The 19,718-nt window shown below is 38.9% G+C and overlaps 1 protein-coding gene across 1 annotated transcript; it reads right to left on the bottom strand.

Annotated features, from left to right (window-relative positions):
* Positions 1 to 912: 912 nt before the first annotated feature.
* On the bottom strand, positions 913 to 4,421 carry LOC141713519 (butanoate--CoA ligase AAE1-like). Its single transcript, XM_074516981.1, has 2 exons — positions 4,056 to 4,421; positions 913 to 2,566 (listed from the first exon to the last, which is right to left on the bottom strand). Exons 1-2 carry the CDS (start codon positions 4,254 to 4,256, stop codon positions 1,097 to 1,099), a joined length of 1,671 nt encoding a protein of 556 aa, XP_074373082.1. The 5' UTR covers positions 4,257 to 4,421; the 3' UTR covers positions 913 to 1,096.
* Positions 4,422 to 19,718: the final 15,297 nt, after the last annotated feature.

The following is a 19,718-nucleotide window of genomic DNA, read 5'->3' as shown; positions in this document are numbered from 1 at the left end:
GTTCGGTCCGAATTTTCTCCGGTTTCGATACGAGCCGGTCCCGAATGAGCGGTTCGAACCAGCCCATTTGGCCGGCTCTAATAACAAGCTTCACTGGGGTGCGATTTAATGAAACCATGTCCATTTTGGGTATAAATTGTTCTTCGCTAAAAAGACGAATCCGAAAATTATCAAGAAAAAGCGAATGTGAAATAAGGAACGTACTAGTACCTTTGATGATAAAGATCACGATTAATGGGTGTAAAAAAGGCATGGGTGATGTAGTTTGGGCATATATTAACATATATAATAATTTGGAGTGAATGATGAAGATGATGAATGATGAGAAAAAAAGAAAAGAATAAGAACGTTGAGAGTTAAGAGTTAAGACCCATGTCATCAATCTTCCCGCTCAGATTTCTTCCTTTTTGCTGTTTCAGATCAATGAGTTTCACCTAAATAAGGTTTTATTTCCTAATTACACCCTTTCATTTTAACTAGCTACTTTTGGCCGAGTTTTTTGTCCGGTGGAAAACGTTATGGTTCTTTTGTCACTGAGGTAATTTTGCCCAGTGGAAAATATTATGTTTCTTTTGTTACGGACTGAGGACATTGTCCTCTCCAACTGGAAAGAAACTAGTTCCGGCTAAACTTTGAAAATTATGACTTTAGAATGAGATTTCTCAGGGGCTTTTGGTTCGTGTCGGGATCCGGAATGAAATTATGACTTTCATTCTTCTTTATAATCCTGGTTGCGCCACCACAACACTGTCTCCAGTGATACGTAGGTTGTTGAGTCTCAGTTGGATGGTTTAATCATTCCAACCATTCCTATACATATGACGTTTTTGACTTGCAAAATGAGATTTACGGAGTTTTGAGATACCTTGCAGAAAGACTAGTTTTTGCTAAATGATCCACTAAACAGTGAAGTATGGAAGTCAAAGTTCATACTTTTTCAGCAACCTTTAATCCTCAGACACACATTATTGTACAATCAAGAATGATGCTGTTTACTAGAATAATGCATATGGATACAATATATCTAACTGCCTTGTGACGGTAAATATTCTTCTGGAATGGTTAAATCCACAACCAGGTAAATTCATGTAGGAATTTATAATTTACTGGTACTGCCCTTTGAAAGACTTCCCATAGCTTTGGCCTTTTGCCTGAGTATGAACTTTTGTGTCTTTCCTGTCGAAGTTTTGGGCAGATCTTCAAAAACCACAGTTCGAGGAGCCATGTAATGAGGCAAGCGACTCCGACAATAACTGATAATCTCATTACCAGTAACATCACAACCATCCTTCAGTTTTACAAATGCACATGGGGTTTCTCCCCAGTGATTATCAGGTCTTCCCACAATAGCTGCTTCAAGAATTGCTGGATGACTAAAAAGCACAGCTTCCACCTCTATGGTGCTTATATTCTCTCCTCCGGAAATAATAATGTCCTTGGAGCGATCCTTCAGTTCAATGTAACCATCTTCGTGTTTCACACCCAAGTCCCCACTTCGAAACCACCCACCTTTGAAAGCATCTTCGGTTGCTTTACGATCTTTCAAGTATCCATTCATAACAGTGTTGCCTCTGAACATTACCTCGCCTAATGTTTTCGCATCCGGAGGTACACTCTTCATAGTAGTAGGATCTTTGACGTCAACTTCTTCCAAGGCAATATGATGCACTCCTTGACGAGATTTAATTTTTGCTTGTGTATCAGGAGGCAGGATATTCCACTCTGGCTTCCAAGAGCAAACAGTTCCAGGGCCATATGTTTCTGTTAGACCATATGAATGAGTGACACCAAATCCCAGTTCCTCCATCTTAAAAATTACCTGAGGAGGTGGCGGCGCGCCACCAGTCATCACTTTTACCTTTCCTGGAATTGCTTTTATGACTTCAGGTGGTGCATTTGCTATCATATTTAAAACTGTAGGTGCACCACTCATATGTGTCACATGGTTCAAGGTAATATTATGAAAAATACTCTTCGCAGTGACATTTCTTAAACAGACATTTGTTCCTCCTAAAGCAGCGATAGCCCAAGTAAGGCACCAGCCATTACAATGAAACATTGGAACCAACCATAAGTAGACAGGCATAGAAGACATTTCATTGAGAAAGGCAGCGGCCAAGGAGTTTAGATAGGCGCCTCTATGACTATATACCACGCCCTTTGGGCTTGATGTTGTTCCAGAAGTATAATTAAGTGAAATAGGATCCCATTCATCATGTGGATGTCTAATCTCAAAATTCAGGCTTCCTGTTGTTAAAAGAGACTCGTACTCCGAGGTAACTGAGGAACATATTTCGTTATTAGAGTGTGATGGTTTATCAGACTCAGAGATAAGTACAAGATGAGGCAGTTGAGTGACAGTCTTTGATAGAATATCCAGTGCTCCTTTTGCAATATCGAGGAACTCGTAATCAACAAATATGATTTTGGCACCTGAATGTTTCAGTAACACTGAAACCATAGCTGAATCATGCCGAATATTAAGTGTACAAAGAACTGCTCTTGCCATAGGAACTCCAAAATGTAGCTCATACATTGCGGGAATATTTGGGGCCAAAGCAGCAATCTAGCCAAAAGAATAAATATAGAAAGCTTAATATGCGAACTAAAAAAAACCTCGTGGTCTGATAATGAATACTTCCCTTTTAAATAATTCTCTTATTCGGGGGGGGGGGGGGACAACCATATACAAATATTCTTCCAAACACAATTGGTAAAAAGGCTTATACTAAAATCTACACAAAGTTTGTACTAACAAATGACCAATGTCCTTTAGAACTTTCTAATTTTTTAAGTTTCGAACTTGAACTAATAGTAGCACAAAATCAATGAAGTTAAAGTGGATGGACTGCTTGTGTATTTCAGAGTTCGAGACTACTTGAAACACCAAAAGAGTATATAAGATAGACTGGTACTTGAATTAACAATGGAATCTGCGGACAAAGAGTATTTTCAATCTTTTGGCACCAAGGTAGTAAAGTATTCTGTTGGGTGGATAAAACAAATAATCTGTCACATGTAAGTCTAAGCTTTACAGGGTTGTTTCTTTTGTTTGATACCAACTTAAAGCAACTCAGTTAGTTTTATATTTAGGCATACTCAATCACACAACTTTTCTCTAACCAAATATCAAGCTTGTAGTAACCTCTACATAAACAAACCTTAATCAGAGTTTCATGGTAACCAGTTCTCTCAAGCCAGATTATTATATACTCTTATTTGAATTGTTATACAATATAATCATATTATATGAATGTTAAATATACATCATGTACTTACAAGGTTTCCCTTTTATCAGTTCATCGTCAGCCATAAAATCGATGGCCTAAATTCAAACACTCGACTATGTGGCTAGTAGTCTAGTACATTATATTCTACTGTTTCCTTTCATTCTTCCACATAAAACATTCACTACTACTCCGTATCCACTTAACTTAAAAAGTACAAACATCTAAAGTTTTGTAGAATCTATAAATCAACTACAATAGGAACGTAATGGGCCAATGAAATGAAAATTTTAAACATTTAGCCATTTTGTACTTCAAACTCAATCCATTCCAGTCGCCTCAACCAAACACAACATTGGTCATTTTATACTTCAATTTCTCATTTCATTCCATAGTTCACATACAACGCGCTAGAAATAGTACTGATTATATTAATTTCTGCACAAAACACCTTAGAGTAACATGGTAAAGCCCTTATAACCGGCAGTGTTGAACTGAAATAGCAAGAATCCAAATATCCACATAAACTAATTTCAAACTTAATTCAAACATGGATCACATGTTCTTTTAAATGAAAAAAGCTAACAACACACACACACAACAACATCATACAATATATCTCCAGAAACTAATACTCAGAATAATAAAATATAAAAAAACCCAACAAAAAGATAAAACGCAAGAAATGAGAGAGAGAGAGAGAGAGGAGAGGGGGGGAGAGGGGGGGAGAGAGAGAGGGAGAGAGAGAGGGAGAGAGAGAGAGAGAGGTAGAGAGAGAGGGGGGGAGAGAGAGAGAGAGGGGGAGAGAGAGAGAGAGAGATTACTGACAACATCACCAGGTGAAACGCCAAGAAGGGAGAGAGCAGAAGCGAGCCTAGTGCACCTCTCAAGAGTCTGCTTCCAAGTAAATTTAACATTTTGACCATAAATAATAGAAAGTCTATCTCTATAAACAAGAGCAGATCTTTTCAAGAAGCTTATAGGTGTTAATGGGACGTAATTTGCAGAGCATCTGTACGTGCCATCCATCCTTAATTTCTTGATAATAATCCCTAAAGATGAATTAAGCAAGACAAGAGTTTATAATTTAATTAATTAACTAATGACACTAGCAAAGCATCGCATTGCAGAGTGATAGGATTAGGATATGAATATGATATGATTGTGTCCTCTTGCCCTTTCACTGTCACTCACTTGATCCAAAATAAATACAATAAGAAAGCAAAAAAGTAAAACAATGTAAGAAATGGAAATTAGGCAAATTAATGTGGGCCCAAGTAGATTACCAGGCTTTTGTTTTTCTTAGACTTGTGTGGGTATGGGGTAAGCCCAAGTATTGAGTATTAGAAGCCCATATACAAATTAAAATTCCGAAAAATCAGATTATCCGAATTTCTATTCAGCTGTCCTGATAAAAAAACCGTAAACTGGAAATCCTATCCAGAAAAATCGGAAGAATTCGGATATCCGGTCCGATTTATTATTTTTTAAATTTCTAATAAAAAAAATCCATATTGATAGGGATAGATAAATCTTGATTGTGTAATTAAATATTACATTGATTATACAAGATGTGGGCTGCTAGGCCCAATAAGAAGATGTATGATATTCAGACCAAAAGGTTAACATATTAATCAGGCCTGATGGACCAGATCAGGCCTGATGGAACAAAGAAGGCCCAAAAACCTGATTATTAATTAATTTCGTAATTAATTAATAAGGGAGAAAAACAGCTATTAAGATAAGTACTAATGAGGATATAAATCCTTGTAGATTGGCCTCCAAGGAACCTCATAGGATAAAGAATCAACTTCCTACCTCTTAGGACTCCAAAGTTCATTCTAATTCCGAGACTTGCCCACCAAGTCTCCTATACCAAGTCCAATTCAAGGACTTCCAACATCTATATAAGGGGCCTCACCCCACAAATCAGAACTACGTTTTTGGATTGATTCTCTAATTCTCAAAGATACGTAGGCATCTCGTAGAGGCAGAATTAAGCTACGAAACACGAGAGCAGCCATTAAAGGCCTTGAGCTCCCGAACCTTAGTAATAAATACAACAAATAATAACCTTAGTTTTTTACCCATAACATTTGGCGCCGTCTGTGGGAAAGCATAACAACAACCATGGCGAGAACGCGGAGAACAATTAGAGCTATAGAGGAAGGAACACCATCAGAGACAACCCAGGTAATTTCATCCACCGTGGAGATACCTCCTCATTCAACTTATGCACCTACCCAAGGGGAAGCCCAGATAGGGGCAACTCAACCTCAGCCACAAGGGACGATTCCCCCAGCTATTCAAGGTACGAATCCCCAAGTTCAACAATTACATGCACCTGTGAATTCTCGACCCATTGGGTACGAGTATTCAACTGTTGTCACCACTAACCCCCCTTATGGGATGCCCCTTCACCTTGAGGTTGGAGGGAGTGGACATGCTGGACGGAATGAAGCACGAGGGCGATCGCCCCCCTACAAACGAGGTTTGGCTCCTATCCCTGAGGATCAGGAATTTTCTGGTCCTTACACTAAGAGAGACTCCGAATCTTCGGATGATGAAGTAGTCCCAAGAAGGAGACGTGCTGGTAAAGAACCGATGGTTGATGGAAGCCAACGTCCTCAAAGCACCCAAGGGACGAATTCCCAAGAAGTGCAGGAAAGGATCAGGGCTCATGAGGCTGAAATTCAAAGGCTGAGGCGCGACTTGGAGGCGCACCAGACCTCCAGACCCCCAGTACCTCCTAGGGGGAGAAATCCTCCTCCTATCATAGACCTGGATGGACCAGTACGGAGAAGGGCTGTTGTCCCAAGGGCTGATCCAAGCAATCTTCTTCCCCTTGGAGATCCTGATGATCCTACTCCGCCCTTCACTGAAGAAATAATGAATGCCCATATCTCAAGGAAGTTCAAGATGCCAACTATCAAAGCTTATGATGGCACGAGAGATCCCGCTAATCATGTTAGAACATTCTCTAATGCACTGCTGTTGCAACCCGTGAATGATGCTATTAAATGTCGGGCCTTTCCTCAAACCCTGTCGGGTATGGCTCAAAGGTGGTATAGTTGCTTGCCCCCAAACTCTATTAGTTCATTCAGAGAATTAAGTCAGGCTTTTATTAAGCAATTCATCAGTGGGAGAGTTCATGAGAAAAGTTCAGCATCTCTTATGAGCATTGTGCAGGGAACAAAGGAATCCTTGAGAGATTACCTGAATCGTTTCACAAAGGAGGCTTTAAAAGTCCCAGACCTTGATGACAAGGTAGCCATGATAGCGTTGCAACAAGGAACTAGGGATGAGTTTTTTAAGATGTCCTTGGCCAAACGACCCCCTGAAAGCATGTTGCAGCTCCAGGATAGGGCAGGGAAGTATATCGAGGTTGAAGAAAGCATGAGGAAGACCGTAGTAAGTAATGAGCCCACTGGAGGCAAGAAGCGGAAAACTGATCTGGAGTATATCGCCAAGGACAAGTATCCTAGAACCGAGCAAAACCCTGATTCAAACCCCAAGAAGGGAGGACCTGGGCAAAAGTTCACCGAATACGCTAAACTGAATGCTCCTAGAAGCCAGATCCTGATGGAAATAGAAAAAGATCGAGATATTCGTTGGCCTAAGCCCTTGAAGGCTGATCCTGCCAAGCTAGATAAGAGCAAGTATTGCAGATTTCACAAAGATGTTGGTCATGACACCGATGAGTGTAGACAGCTGAAAGATGAAATTGAGTTCCTCATTCGAAAAGGAAGATTGAACAAATACACTGGAGAAGGAGGGGATAGAAGCAACAACGTGAGAAGAAACTTTGATGACCGAAGGAGAGATCAAGAAGATCAGGGGCGTAATCCCCAACCTAGAGGACCGGTTATAAATACAATCTTCGGAGGACCTCGCCCCCAAGGACCTGTGATCAACACAATTTTTGGAGGGCCAACTGCTGCTGGGTTATCTAAGAACTCTAGGAAAGCATATGCTCGAGAAGTTATGTATATTGTTGGGGAAGCTCCGAAGAGGGCCAGGACGGGAGTAACAATGTCTTTTGATGATGCTGATCTGGAAGGTGTGAAATTTTCCCATGACGACCCGTTGGTCATAACCCCGATTATAGGGAACAGCCCGGTAAGAAGAGTCCTTGTAGATAATGGTGCTTCAGTGGATATTTTGCTACATGACACCTTTTTAAGGAAGGGATATAATGACTCCCAATTGACCCCAACCGACATGACGATATATGGATTCGCAGGAGTGGAATGCCCCGTAAAAGGAATAATCAAGTTACCAACAACCATAGGACAGGAACCAAGGCAAGCAACTCAGATGTTGGACTTTGTGGTGGTGAAGGCTAGTTCGACCTATAACGCTATCATGGGAAGAACAGGGATACACGCCTTCAAGGCAGTCCCTTCTTCTTATCATTCAGTTATGAATTTTTTGACTCGAGATGGGATTGGAGAAGAAAGAGGAGATCAAAAAATGGCTAGAAGCTGTTATGTGGCCTCTTTGAGGGCAGATGGAGTTGGGAGGCAGGTTCTTCCTATTGAAGATCTGGATATCCGAGAGAATGATGAGAAAAGAGGAAAGCCAGCAGAAGACTTGGTTTCAATTCCTTTGGCCCCCGAAGATCCTGGGAAGGTGACTTTTATTGGAGCAACGCTCGAGGAGCCCCTTAGAGGGAAGTTGGTGAAATTTTTGCAAGAAAATAGTGATGTTTTTGCATGGTCAGCAGCTGATATGCCAGGCATAGACCCGGAAGTGATTACTCACAAGCTGAATGTGGACCCAAATCGGAAGACGGTGAAATAAAAGAAAAGAAGTTTTGCTCCAGAAAGGCAAGAAGCTATAAAATAGGAAGTGGAGAAGCTCTTGGAGGCTGGTTTCATTGAGGAGATTCAATTCCCAGAATGGTTAGCAAAACCTGTAATGGTAAAGAAGGCTAATGGAAAATGGAGGATGTGTGTGGACTTCACTGATCTAAATGATGTCTGTCCTAAGGACTGTTTTCCGTTACCAAGGATCGATACTTTGATAAATGCCACTGCTGGGCATGAAATGCTGAGCTTCATGGATGGATTTAGTGGATACAATCAGATCAAGATGCACAAGAACGACATTCCAAAGGTATCATTTATCACTGACTTTGGTGTTTATTGTTATCTTGTTATGGCGTTTGGTCTCAAGAATGCAGGAGCCACCTATCAAAGGTTGGTAAATAAAATTTTTAAAGATCTTATTGGCAAGACTATGGAAGTCTATGTTGATGACATGTTAGTCAAGAGTCTAGTGAAGGCTGATCATATAACCCATTTAAGGGAAGCTTTTGAGGTCCTGAGGTACCACAAAATGATGTTAAATCCTACAAAGTGTGCATTCAGAGTAAGATCTGGGAATTTCTGGGATTGATGGTCTCCAAGAGAGGGATCGAGGCCAACCCCGATAAATAAAATCAATCCTGGACATGAAACCACCAAAAACTGTCAAGGATGTTCAGAAGCTCACAAGAAGGGTTGCTGCGCTGGGACGATTCATCTCAAAGTCAGGAGACAAGTGCTTGTCATTCTTCAAGTCACTAAAAAACATTAAGGACTTTGTATGGAGTGAGGAAAACCAGAAGGCCTTCAAGGAGTTAAAGAAATATATGACCCAGGCCCCATTGTTGGCCAAGCCAGTTTTGAATGAAGTTTTATTCTTGTACTTAGCTGTTTCAGAGAGTGCCTTGAGCGCTGTATTGGTTAAGGAGGAACTAAAAGTCCAGAAACCCGTATACTATGTCAGCAAAATTCTTCATGGTGCTGAGTTGAATTATTCAACTATTGAGAAATTTGCTCTAGCCTTGGTAATGGCTTCGAGAAAGTTACGACCTTACTTTCAGGCTCATCAGATTGAGGTGCTAACAAATCAGCCCCTGAGAAATATCATTCATAGTCCCAAGGCTAGTGGGATATTGATCAAAGGGCAATAGAGCTGGGAGAGTTCGACCTCAAGTATAAGCCACAAATGGCAATAAAAGCCCAGGCACTAGCTGACTTCGTGGTGGAATGTACCATACCCAACCAAGAAGTCGGGGGGCAGGAAGATAACATACCTCAAGACAAGGAAGTTTATAAGGGGGGATAAAGAGAAGGTTAATAAGGAAAAAGAATACTGGGTTCTCTATTTTGATGGAGCATCAAAAACGAATTCAAGTGGAGCAGGTTTGGTTTTACAAAGCCCTGATGGGTTCTTAATTGAGTATGCCATGAAGCTAGACTTCCCAACCACAAACAATAAGGCAGAATATGAAGCTCTGATAGCTGGTCTTGGCTTAGCAGGGACACTTAGAGTCAAGAACTTAAAAGTCTGTAGAGACTCGAACTTGGTCATATCCCAGGTAAAGGGAGAGTTTGAGGCAAGGGATGAGACGATGGCTAAGTATGTCCGCCTAGTAAGGGCCGTGATGACCCAATTTGATGAATGCCATGTTGAGCACATTCCAAGAGAGGAAAATGCTAAGGCAGATGCGTTGTCAAAGTTTGCTTCATCTGAGATGGAAGAAAGTTCTGGAAGTGTATACTAGCGTGTTTTGAAAATACGGAGCATTGATGTTAAGCTTGTGGCTCCTATAGGCCTGGGGACATCATGGATTGATCCCATTAAGGCTCACATTCAAACCGGCTGGTTACCAAACGATGCTACTGAAGCACGAAAATTGGCTGTTCGAGCACTAAGATACTCTTAATAGATGGGATTTTGTATAAAAGATCTTTTGTAGTTCCTTACTTAAGGTGTCTCAGGCCTGATGAGGCACGTTTGGCTCTTGAAGAAGTACATGAAGACATATGTGGACAACACTTGGGGGGTAGAGCATTAGCTCATAAGATAACCCGTTTAGGCTTTTATTGGCCAGAAATGATGGCTGATGCCAAAGAATATGTGAAGAAGTGTGACCATTGTCAGAAGCATGCACCTATTGTTAGACAACCCCCTGAGATGCTGACCTCCATCAACTCACCCATCTCCTTTGCTATGTGGGGAATGGATATACTTGGGCCTTTCCCCATGGCCACGGCACAAAGGAAGTTCCTGATTGTAGCCATTGATTATTTCACTAAGTGGATTGAAGCCAAACCCTTGGCCAAAATCACAACTAAGCAGGTTGCACAATTCCTGTGGGAAAATATTATGTGCCGGTATGAAATTCCCCGTGTCCTAATCACCGACAACGGAACACAATTCAACAACGAGGAATTCAAGAAGTACTGTGAAGAAAATGAAATTGAGTTACGGTTCACCTCTGTGGCTCACCTGCAAGCCAATGGGCAAGCGGAGGTAGCAAATCGAATAATCATGGATGGACTAAAGAAGAGGATCGAGAAATCGAGGAATAATTGGGTGGATGAGATACTTCCAATATTGTGGGCCTATAGGACTACTTGTAGAGTCACAACTGGAGCAACTCCCTTCATGTTAGCATATGGGGCGGAAGCAGTTGTTCCCGTGGAGATATCACATTCCTCTCCCAGGATTCAAGCTTTCAATGCTGAGGAGAATGAGGAAGGACAAAGGTTAGCCCTGGACTTAATGATGAAGTGCGAGATGAGGCACATGCGAAAATAGTAGAATATCAGAAAAAAGCTTCATTCTACTACAACTTGAGAGTTAAAGAAAGATTTTTCAAAAAAGGCGACCTATTCTTGAGGAAGATAGAAGCTTCTGGTATAGGACAGAAAGGGAAGCTTGCCCCGAATTGGGAAGGGTCATACAAAGTCAAGAGTGTTCAAGGTAGAGGAACCTACAAGCTGGAGACTATGGATGGTTTTGAAGTCCCGAGAACCTGGCATGCACAAAACCTGGAGGTTTACTATGTGTAGGGCAACTGAGTACGATTCTCACTTGTCAAGATGATAAATAGGTTGAAAAGCACCTTGAAGCTTTGCTTGCGTAGGATTTTATATTCCAGTAGAATTTACATTGTCGAGTCATTATTGTTAAGGGTCGAACCCATACTATGTAAGGTTTTGGAAAACTATACTTCATATTAATAAGTTTGAAATTATTTCGACCTATGGACGTTTAAGTTGTGATAATACCTTGTGTGGTTTTAACAAAAAATTATGCTTTGATCATTGAAAGAAGAAGACTTCAAGGATTCTTTTATAAGAGTGCATGTTGCACAACTCAAAGGGCCAATTAGTTCAAGTTTAAATGCATATTAAGTATTGGAAAGATAAAGGAGAAAGATGCGAATAAGGAAAGCAACATATAAGGAAAGCAGCATATGAAATAACCCCGAAGGGTAATAAGTTCTGATACAAACAAAGTTCAGACATAAGTTACGGATAAAATTATAAAATAGAAAAACTACTCCTCCATGCGGGAGCTTTCATTCCCTTGCTCCTTATCAGCACCTTCAGCATCCTTCGCAGGAGAAGTGGGAGGAGAAGCAGTGTTAGGATCCAAGATGCGATCATCTGGCTGAGGGGAGTTGAAGAGGGCATCTATGCTGTCCTCCGTCTCAGCCTGCTCAAGACTTATAAAGTCCTTAGGGTCGACTAAGCCTGGATGCCTCTCAGAAACCGCCTTTACGGCCGCATCCCATCCCTGAGTAAACTGAAAGGAGTAAATACCCTCATCATGAATCTCCATGAGATTCTTAAACTTGTCAGAACCCATGTAGTCATCGATGAGTTTTTCCTTATCGCTCCTAAGTTTCACCAGCTCGGAATGAGCCTTAGCCAGCTCCTCCTTCTTCGTGTCCAACTTCTTCTCCAGGACTTTAGCTCTCTCCTCCCATTTCTTCATCTCCTTCTCAAACTCATCAGAGTTACCCTTCCAGGACCTAGCCTAATGGAGGGCCGCCTGGAAATAGGTGTTACTCTGCAAAGAAATATGAGTTAAACACAAGTTCATTGAAATATGAGAAAGTTGGAATTTAAAAAAGAAAGAAAGAGTAGAAAGTTACCGTAGCTTGGGCCTGAGAACCCAGAAGCTCAATAGTCTCGATGTCACTCCCCGTAACGATGTCAGTGAAGTCATGGGGAGTGATGGAATGGTACGACCAATCCTTAGCATGTTTAGTGGATACAACCACCGTGTCACTTCTCCTAAAGCCCCAGTTAGGCCTGAAGGAGTGTGCCTTAAGTGGAGGATCCACGTCATCCCCCAGCTCCACAACAGGGACGTGGGGCTTAAGGAAAGCAGAAGCATCAGGCTTGCCCCTGGGGTCCCTGTTTAGCTTGGCCCTCTTCTGGCGGCCAGATTCCCTCTCCTTGGGCCTGTTGACGTTATTAATAGCCTCACAAGCTGAAATAAAAAGTAGAAGGAATATTAAAATTCAGAAGATAATAAAATTACAATTAAAGGGAAGGAAAAATAGCTACGCAGGTATAAATTTACCCTTATCACTGGCCTGAGAGAGACCAACTTTCTTCAAGGAAAACTCCTCTAAAAGGGTCCAGGTGTCTGTTTTCCCATCATCTGAAATTAAGGCTTGATAGGCCACCTCCTCCTCATCAGTTAACCTGATGCTACCAGGACTACCATCTGATACTTTGCAAAAGGGCCTACGGAAGAGTGTGGCCCAATCACCCCTGGCACAGGTCAGCCTAACAAACTCATCCCTCCATTTAGGGTTGTTCTCTACTATGAAGTTGCTATCAAAAATATGGGGAATTTTGGGTCGTTGACGAATTAAAACCCAGCCCAGTTGACTCATGGAACTATTATAAAATTGAAAAACTTTCCTTAAGACAACTACAGAAAGAGGAAAATTGTTTCCAAGACAAAGAACCATAAAACAGAGAATATTCCTCCATGCATTAGGGGGAAGTTGACAAGGGTTAATTTTTACATCTGCAAGCAGACAAGGAATAAATTCGTGAAACGGAAACCTAAGACCCGCGTTCAGGGCTCCTCGATAAATAAACAAGGTATCCCCCTCCCAGTTACATGTTATATCCCCGGGGGCAGCTGGGGTAATCCTAAGATAAGGTGGAAGTTTATACAGGGTATTCAGGGACTCAATTCTATCCTCTAACTCATGAAAGGTGTTACCATGGTTATACGAATCTAATTCAGATAGAGAAGGATATTCATCACCTCTAGAGTTTATCATATCAATTAAGGAAGTTTACGGAGATTGAATTTGAATGTTTGTACCTCTCTTAGAAACATTCATCTTCCCCAAACGAGCCAAGTCATGATCCGCCATTGATATGCTTCGGATGAATGCTTGAAACCCAGAAAAAAACTTGAGAAAGGTGGAACTGCGGTGGCTGAAGTCGCCGGAAATCGCCTTCTTAAGAGAGAACTCTAAAGAGAATTTTGAGAGGAAGTTTGAGAAATGAGGAGTGAAGTGAGGATTCTCACTTCGCACTTCTCTTATATAAGCGAAAAGCTCGGAATACGAGGCATTTTTAGGCCCATATAGCTAGGCCCAACTTAAAAAAACCCATTATCAAGAAGTGTCAGGAATAATCTAGAAGCACCGATGGAAACTGAAGGGTCAAAAATCGACCAGAATTTTAAAGAAATGATTCGATCAGAATCCTGATCGATACTTCATTCGATCTAAAGGGTAGAAATTCACTTAGTTCGATCAGAGTCCTGATCGATAGAGAAAAGAATCCTGATTGATACTTCATTCGATCAAAAGGGTAGAAATTCACTTAGTTCGATCAGAGTCCTGATCGACAGAGAAAAAAATCCTGATCGATATTTTATTCAATCAGGAGGGTAGAAATTCACTTAGTTCGATCAGAGTCCTGATCGACAAAAAGAAGAATCCTGATCGAAGGTACCATCAATTAGAGTGGCGTATTGTGAGCTAGTTCGATCAAAATCCTGATCGAAATCGATCAGGAATCCTGATCGATTCTGCATAGATCCTGGTCGAATATACCATCGACTAGAGTGTTACTTTGAGGGCTAGTTCGATCAGAATCCTGATCGAAATCGATCAGGAATCCTGATCGAAATCGATCAGGAATCCTGATCGATTCTGCATAGATCCTGGTCGAAGATTCCATCGTCTAGAGTGTTAGTTTATGAGCTAGTTCGATCAGGATCCTGATCGAAATCGATCAGGATCCTGATCGAAATCGATCAGGAATCATGATCGAAGATTTAATCGACCAGAATGGCAATATCACAGTAATATCGACCAGGATCCTGATCGATTTCGACCAGGATTCCTGATCGATTCAGTATGAATCCTGATCGATTTGGTATAAATCTTGATCAATTTTAAGCCAGAAAATTGAGGAAAAATCCCAGAATAAAGGGAAAAATTCCAGAAAATTAAGGAAAAATCCCAGAATAAAGGGAAAAGTTCCAGAAAATTAAGGAAAAATCCCCGAATAAAGGGAAAAGTTCCAGAAAATTAAGGAAAAATCCTAGAATAAAGGGAAAAATTCCAGAAAATTGAGGAAAAATCCCAGAATAAAGAAAAAAATCCTGGAAATTAAGATAATTTCTAAATAAAAAGGGATAAAAAGTAAATCGTAGTAAATTTGTAGGTCGCTCCACACTTTACGCAAAAACGATACCCTGTAAGGGAACAAATGAACTTAACTTCTGCGAAACCTAGTCTCTGTTTCCCAAAAGTTGGGGGGCAAATGATAGGGATAGATAAATTCTGATTGTGTAATTAAATATTACATTGATTATACAAGATGTGGGTTGCTAGGCCCAATAAGAAGATGTATGATATTCAGCCCAAAAGGTTAACACATTGATCATGCCTGATGGATCAGATCAGGCCTGATGGAACAAAGAAGGCCCAAAACCCTAATTATTAATTAATTTCATAATTAATTAATAAGGGAGAAAAACAGCTATTAAGATAAGTCCTAATGGGGATATAAATCCTTGTAGATTGGCCTCCAAGGAACCTCATAGGATAAGGAATCAACTCCCTACCTCTTAGGACTCCAAAGTCCATTCTAATTCCAAGACTTGCCCACCAAGTCTTCTATACCAAGTCCAATTCAAGGACTTCCAACATCTATATAAGGGGCCTCACCCCACAAATCAGAACTACGTTTTTGACTTGATTCTCTAATTCTCAGAGATACGTAGGCATCTCGTAAAGGCAGAATTAAGCTACGAAATACGAGAACAGCCATTAAAGGTTTTGAGCTCCCGAACCTTAGTAATAAATACAGCAAATAATAACCTTAGTTTTTTACCCATAACACATATAATACATAATAATTAATTATTTGTTTAAAGAAAAAATTAAGGTTGTTCCTCCCAATTGTCACTATTTAAGTGAGAATGACCATCAATGTCAGTTTACGAAAAATGACCTCAAACGTCACTCCAAAACAGAGTTTCGGTTGTAGTTTTTGTTATTAATAAAAAAACACAGTTGCGTGTAACGTTTTTATTATTTTCTTGAATCGAAAAACACAGTTTCAGTTAATGTTTTTCAAAGTAGAAACACAATTTCAAGTCTTGCTTTCATTGTAAACACAAAACACATTAGCGTTTTGCTTCTTTTTTTTTTGATTTTTTTAATCCAAAATACTCAATACTGTTATGTTTCAGAGCTCAAAATGTTATTTTAAGGGGTGTTTTGTTTGTTTTTTTATTCATATTTTAATATTTTTTAAACCCAAATTAAAAATTAATGAACCATAAAATATTAAAATGGTTAATAACTAGAGTTTGGTTCCTACAGTTTAGGCCTAGATTAAATTAGTGCTTGGGCTCTGGGGTTTAGGGCCCTAAACACTAAATTCGGAACTCTAATTCGGTGTATCTTTTATTAATTTATTTTTTAATATTTTTAAAACCCAAAAGGGGATTGGTGAACCCAAAAATGTTAAAAATTGTTAAGTTAAACGTATTTTCATTCAATTTTTTTAATATTTCTAAAACTCAAAAAGGGATTATTGAACCTTAAAAAATTAAAAATTATTAAATTATGGTCGACGCCTGAATTTTAAAGTTTAATTTAAAATTTAATATTTTTAAAACCCAATAAAAAAAGGTATGAAAATATAAAATATTAATTAAAAATGAATGAAAATGCATGTGTTGAAAACGCAAAACAAGATTGAGTTATAAACTGACATTTAGAGTTATAATTTAGAAATATGACAATGAGGGTCATTTGTCCGAAAATAATTACATTTGGATTTTTTTTTCCAAATTAAGAGACTTTTAAGAAATCTGAATCCAAGTACATGTGATATTATATGGTCGATATCTAAAGGCCAATAACTATAATCCCAATAATGCATACACAAGGAAGAGAATCAAATTCCCACATATGTAGATGTTTAGAGACGTGATTTAACTCACATGTTGATATAGGACAAGAGCCCCGAAATTTTGAAGTGAAATTTGACAAAATAAATTTGCAAATAAGTAAGGGGGGAAATCAACATAATCATGCTTACGGGCTATATAATCATGCCAAAACAGTAAAAAATTCTGTAGTCAAGGGATGACAGCGACATGATCATGCCGAAGGGACAGTAGGTCATGCCGAATGACCAGAAGTTATGCGCCTGGTTGGAGTATCTATTGCATGAGCATGCTTAAATCTGCATGACCATGCTACTTATGTTTAATATTTTATTTTTAATTATGATTAATTTTTATTTTGTTTTAGGGTTTACTATCTCTATACAAAGAATGATATTATGTAACAGATAATAATTTTTGATGAAATTAAAACCCTTAGAGTTATCTCTTACTTTTCTTCTGGATTCAAGAATTATTTCTCGTGGATTCGAGGTTTGTCTTGTGGATTCAAGGTGCGATTGATGTTTGATAGGAGTTTACCAAAGGGTTATGAGTCTAAGATGCGTATAGAACTCAAGCACGATGATGATACAGTTCTAAATTATGAACCCGATAATGCTTATAATGTGTTTGATATTTGTCCTCAACTACAACAAGGTAGCTTGTTAATTTACAGACAATATAATGATATGGTAGAGTATTATGGGCCTGAAGATATTGTGTTCGATGACTATCCCCAATCAAAAGAGGATAATTTATTTAATAAAGAGGTTGAAGGAGGTAAGACAACAAGTGGTGAAAATTTTGTATCTTCTCAGGTGGGCGAAGATGATACAATGATAAAAGAAGGTAAGAATGAAGATATAGATAAACACATTAAAGTAGGCCTTGAGAATGTTTATGAAGACGAGAATGATGGTAATGTTAAACACCTTGTTATTGGTGAGCAAACATTGTCCTTGAACACTTATACATCAGTGAAGGTAGATGATTTGTGACATCAGAGCTTAACTCAATTATTGTATAAGGTGAGTCCCCAAACTTTAGAGATTGTGGTAGAGTATGAAAATTATGAGAAGTTGAACATGATGTGCGTGGTTCATGAAATTAAATTGTCTTCACAAACTTATGTAGCACCATTTAATGTTGGTTGAGATAATTTATTAGTTGACAATAGCACTGGTGAAAAGTATGTGATTGACATTGTTAGTTTGAAGTACATTAAAGATGCTACCGTTTCTGATAATTTTGATGTGGGAGCATGCCAGATAATATTGAGTAGACCCTATCAGTTTGATATAAACTTATTTCACAAAATTAGAGATAAAACAGTTGACTTCATTGATAATTAGGAATTATGTTATGTATCCGTCGGAAGATAAGGATCACTGAAGCAATCAAATTGTGTGGTGTCTTTTGATATAATACATGAGTTTTTCGACGTCGACTCCAAATTTGTTCTTGCGATGGATAATCATGGTTGGTTTTAGTTGATTCTTGTGATGATTTCATGTCGAAAATCTTTTTCGAAAGAGAAAGCTAAGCACAAGATTCCAATAGGGAATTTGCCTATAGAGATACTACCATGGCGAGATAAGCAATAAACATACAATATTTTAATTTGGATGAGAACTCGAGGTCGAGTTTTTCAGAAGTGGAGGAGACTGATGTGGGAAAAGAGCCATGAGATTTTGAAGTAAAACTTAACAACATAGAATTGCAAAAAAGTTAGGGATGACGACAACAACATGATCATACTGAAACTGCATGATCATGCTGAAGGGAATGTACATAATGCCAAAAGGGCAGTAGGTCTGTGTGGTCTGGGTATCTCATGCACGAGCATGCTCGAATCTGCATGATCATGCTACTTATATTTAATATTTTAATTTTAATTAGAATTTATTTTTATTTTTATTTAGGTTTTATTATCCCTATATAAACTATGCTATTATGTAACAGATGAGAATCTTTGATTGAATACAAACCCTAGGAGTTTCTCTTTATCTTCTTGTGGATTCAAGAATTCTTCCTCACGGATTCGAAGTTTGCCTTGTGGATTCAAGGTTTTTCAGAAATTATTGTTTGAGAGTTCTGGTAAGGATTATTGTTTGCTTATCCCTTCGCTTCCGTCATGCGTTAAGTGATATCAGAGCAAGGATTTCACCTCGTTCGACAATGACCGGGAGAGACACAACCGGAGATTATAACGATGGTGATGATGAGGTTACTAATACACAGGCAATTGAAGAGTTAAGGCAGTCTATGACAAGATTGAAAATGATGTTTCAACAATGTACAGAGGTCAGCAGTACAAGAGCCAACAAAAACAGAGTTGAAGGATTTTGCCTCAACACATATAACGGTTATAGTCATATCAATAATCAACATGGTAATGATTACGAGATTCGGGCTGATATTCCATTGTATTAAGGGAGGTCAATGATGGAGGATTTCTTAGGTTGGATTTCAAAGGTTAAGCGTTTGTTTGAGTTTACAGAGGTTGCTGAATATATACAGGTGAAACTGGTTGCTAGTAAACTAAAAGTAGTGCTGCTATATGGTGGGGGAAGTTGCAAACAGATATGAGACGTAAAGGCAAAACACCAATTCAATCTTGGAGACAGATGAAATGATTGATGTTTGAGAGGTTTTTACAATAGGGTTATGAGTATAAGATGCATATAGAACTTAAGCAAGATGATGGTACAACTCAACATTATCAACCCGATAATCTAGGGATGACAATCGGGTCAGATCAGATCGGGTATTGCAGAATCCATATCCAAACCCGAAAATTTTATCTATACCCGAACCCGAAAAATACCCAAAAATAAATATCCGAACCCGATCTATCGGATTTCAGATCGGATTCGGGTATATCCGAAATTCAATTTTTTTTTAAATTGGATATTCATACCCGAACCCGAAATCTGAAATTTTGTATAATTATTGATATTGCAAGTGTTTGTGATCAAACACACGACTTGCAGAGAAATAGTTTTAACGTGTAATCTTCAACCACTCCACCACATCATTAATTGTGTTATTAAATGTATAGCTAATATTTAAAAAAAATCAACTCAATTGATATTCAATTATTTAGATTTATCACTAAAAGATGTTTTGTTAACCTTATGAACCTTATCACCCGTTTAAATGATTGAATAATTATATTTCATTGAGTTTTATTATTAGTTAATTTTTAACATAAATATAAATATATTGTATGTTCTCAAAGTTATATTATAATATGTATAA

The sequence above is a fragment of the Apium graveolens genome, chromosome 3 (genome assembly GCF_009905375.1).
Source record: "Apium graveolens cultivar Ventura chromosome 3, ASM990537v1, whole genome shotgun sequence".
NCBI lineage: Eukaryota > Viridiplantae > Streptophyta > Magnoliopsida > Apiales > Apiaceae > Apium > Apium graveolens.
This window is presented reverse-complemented; position numbering and strand designations above follow the sequence as displayed.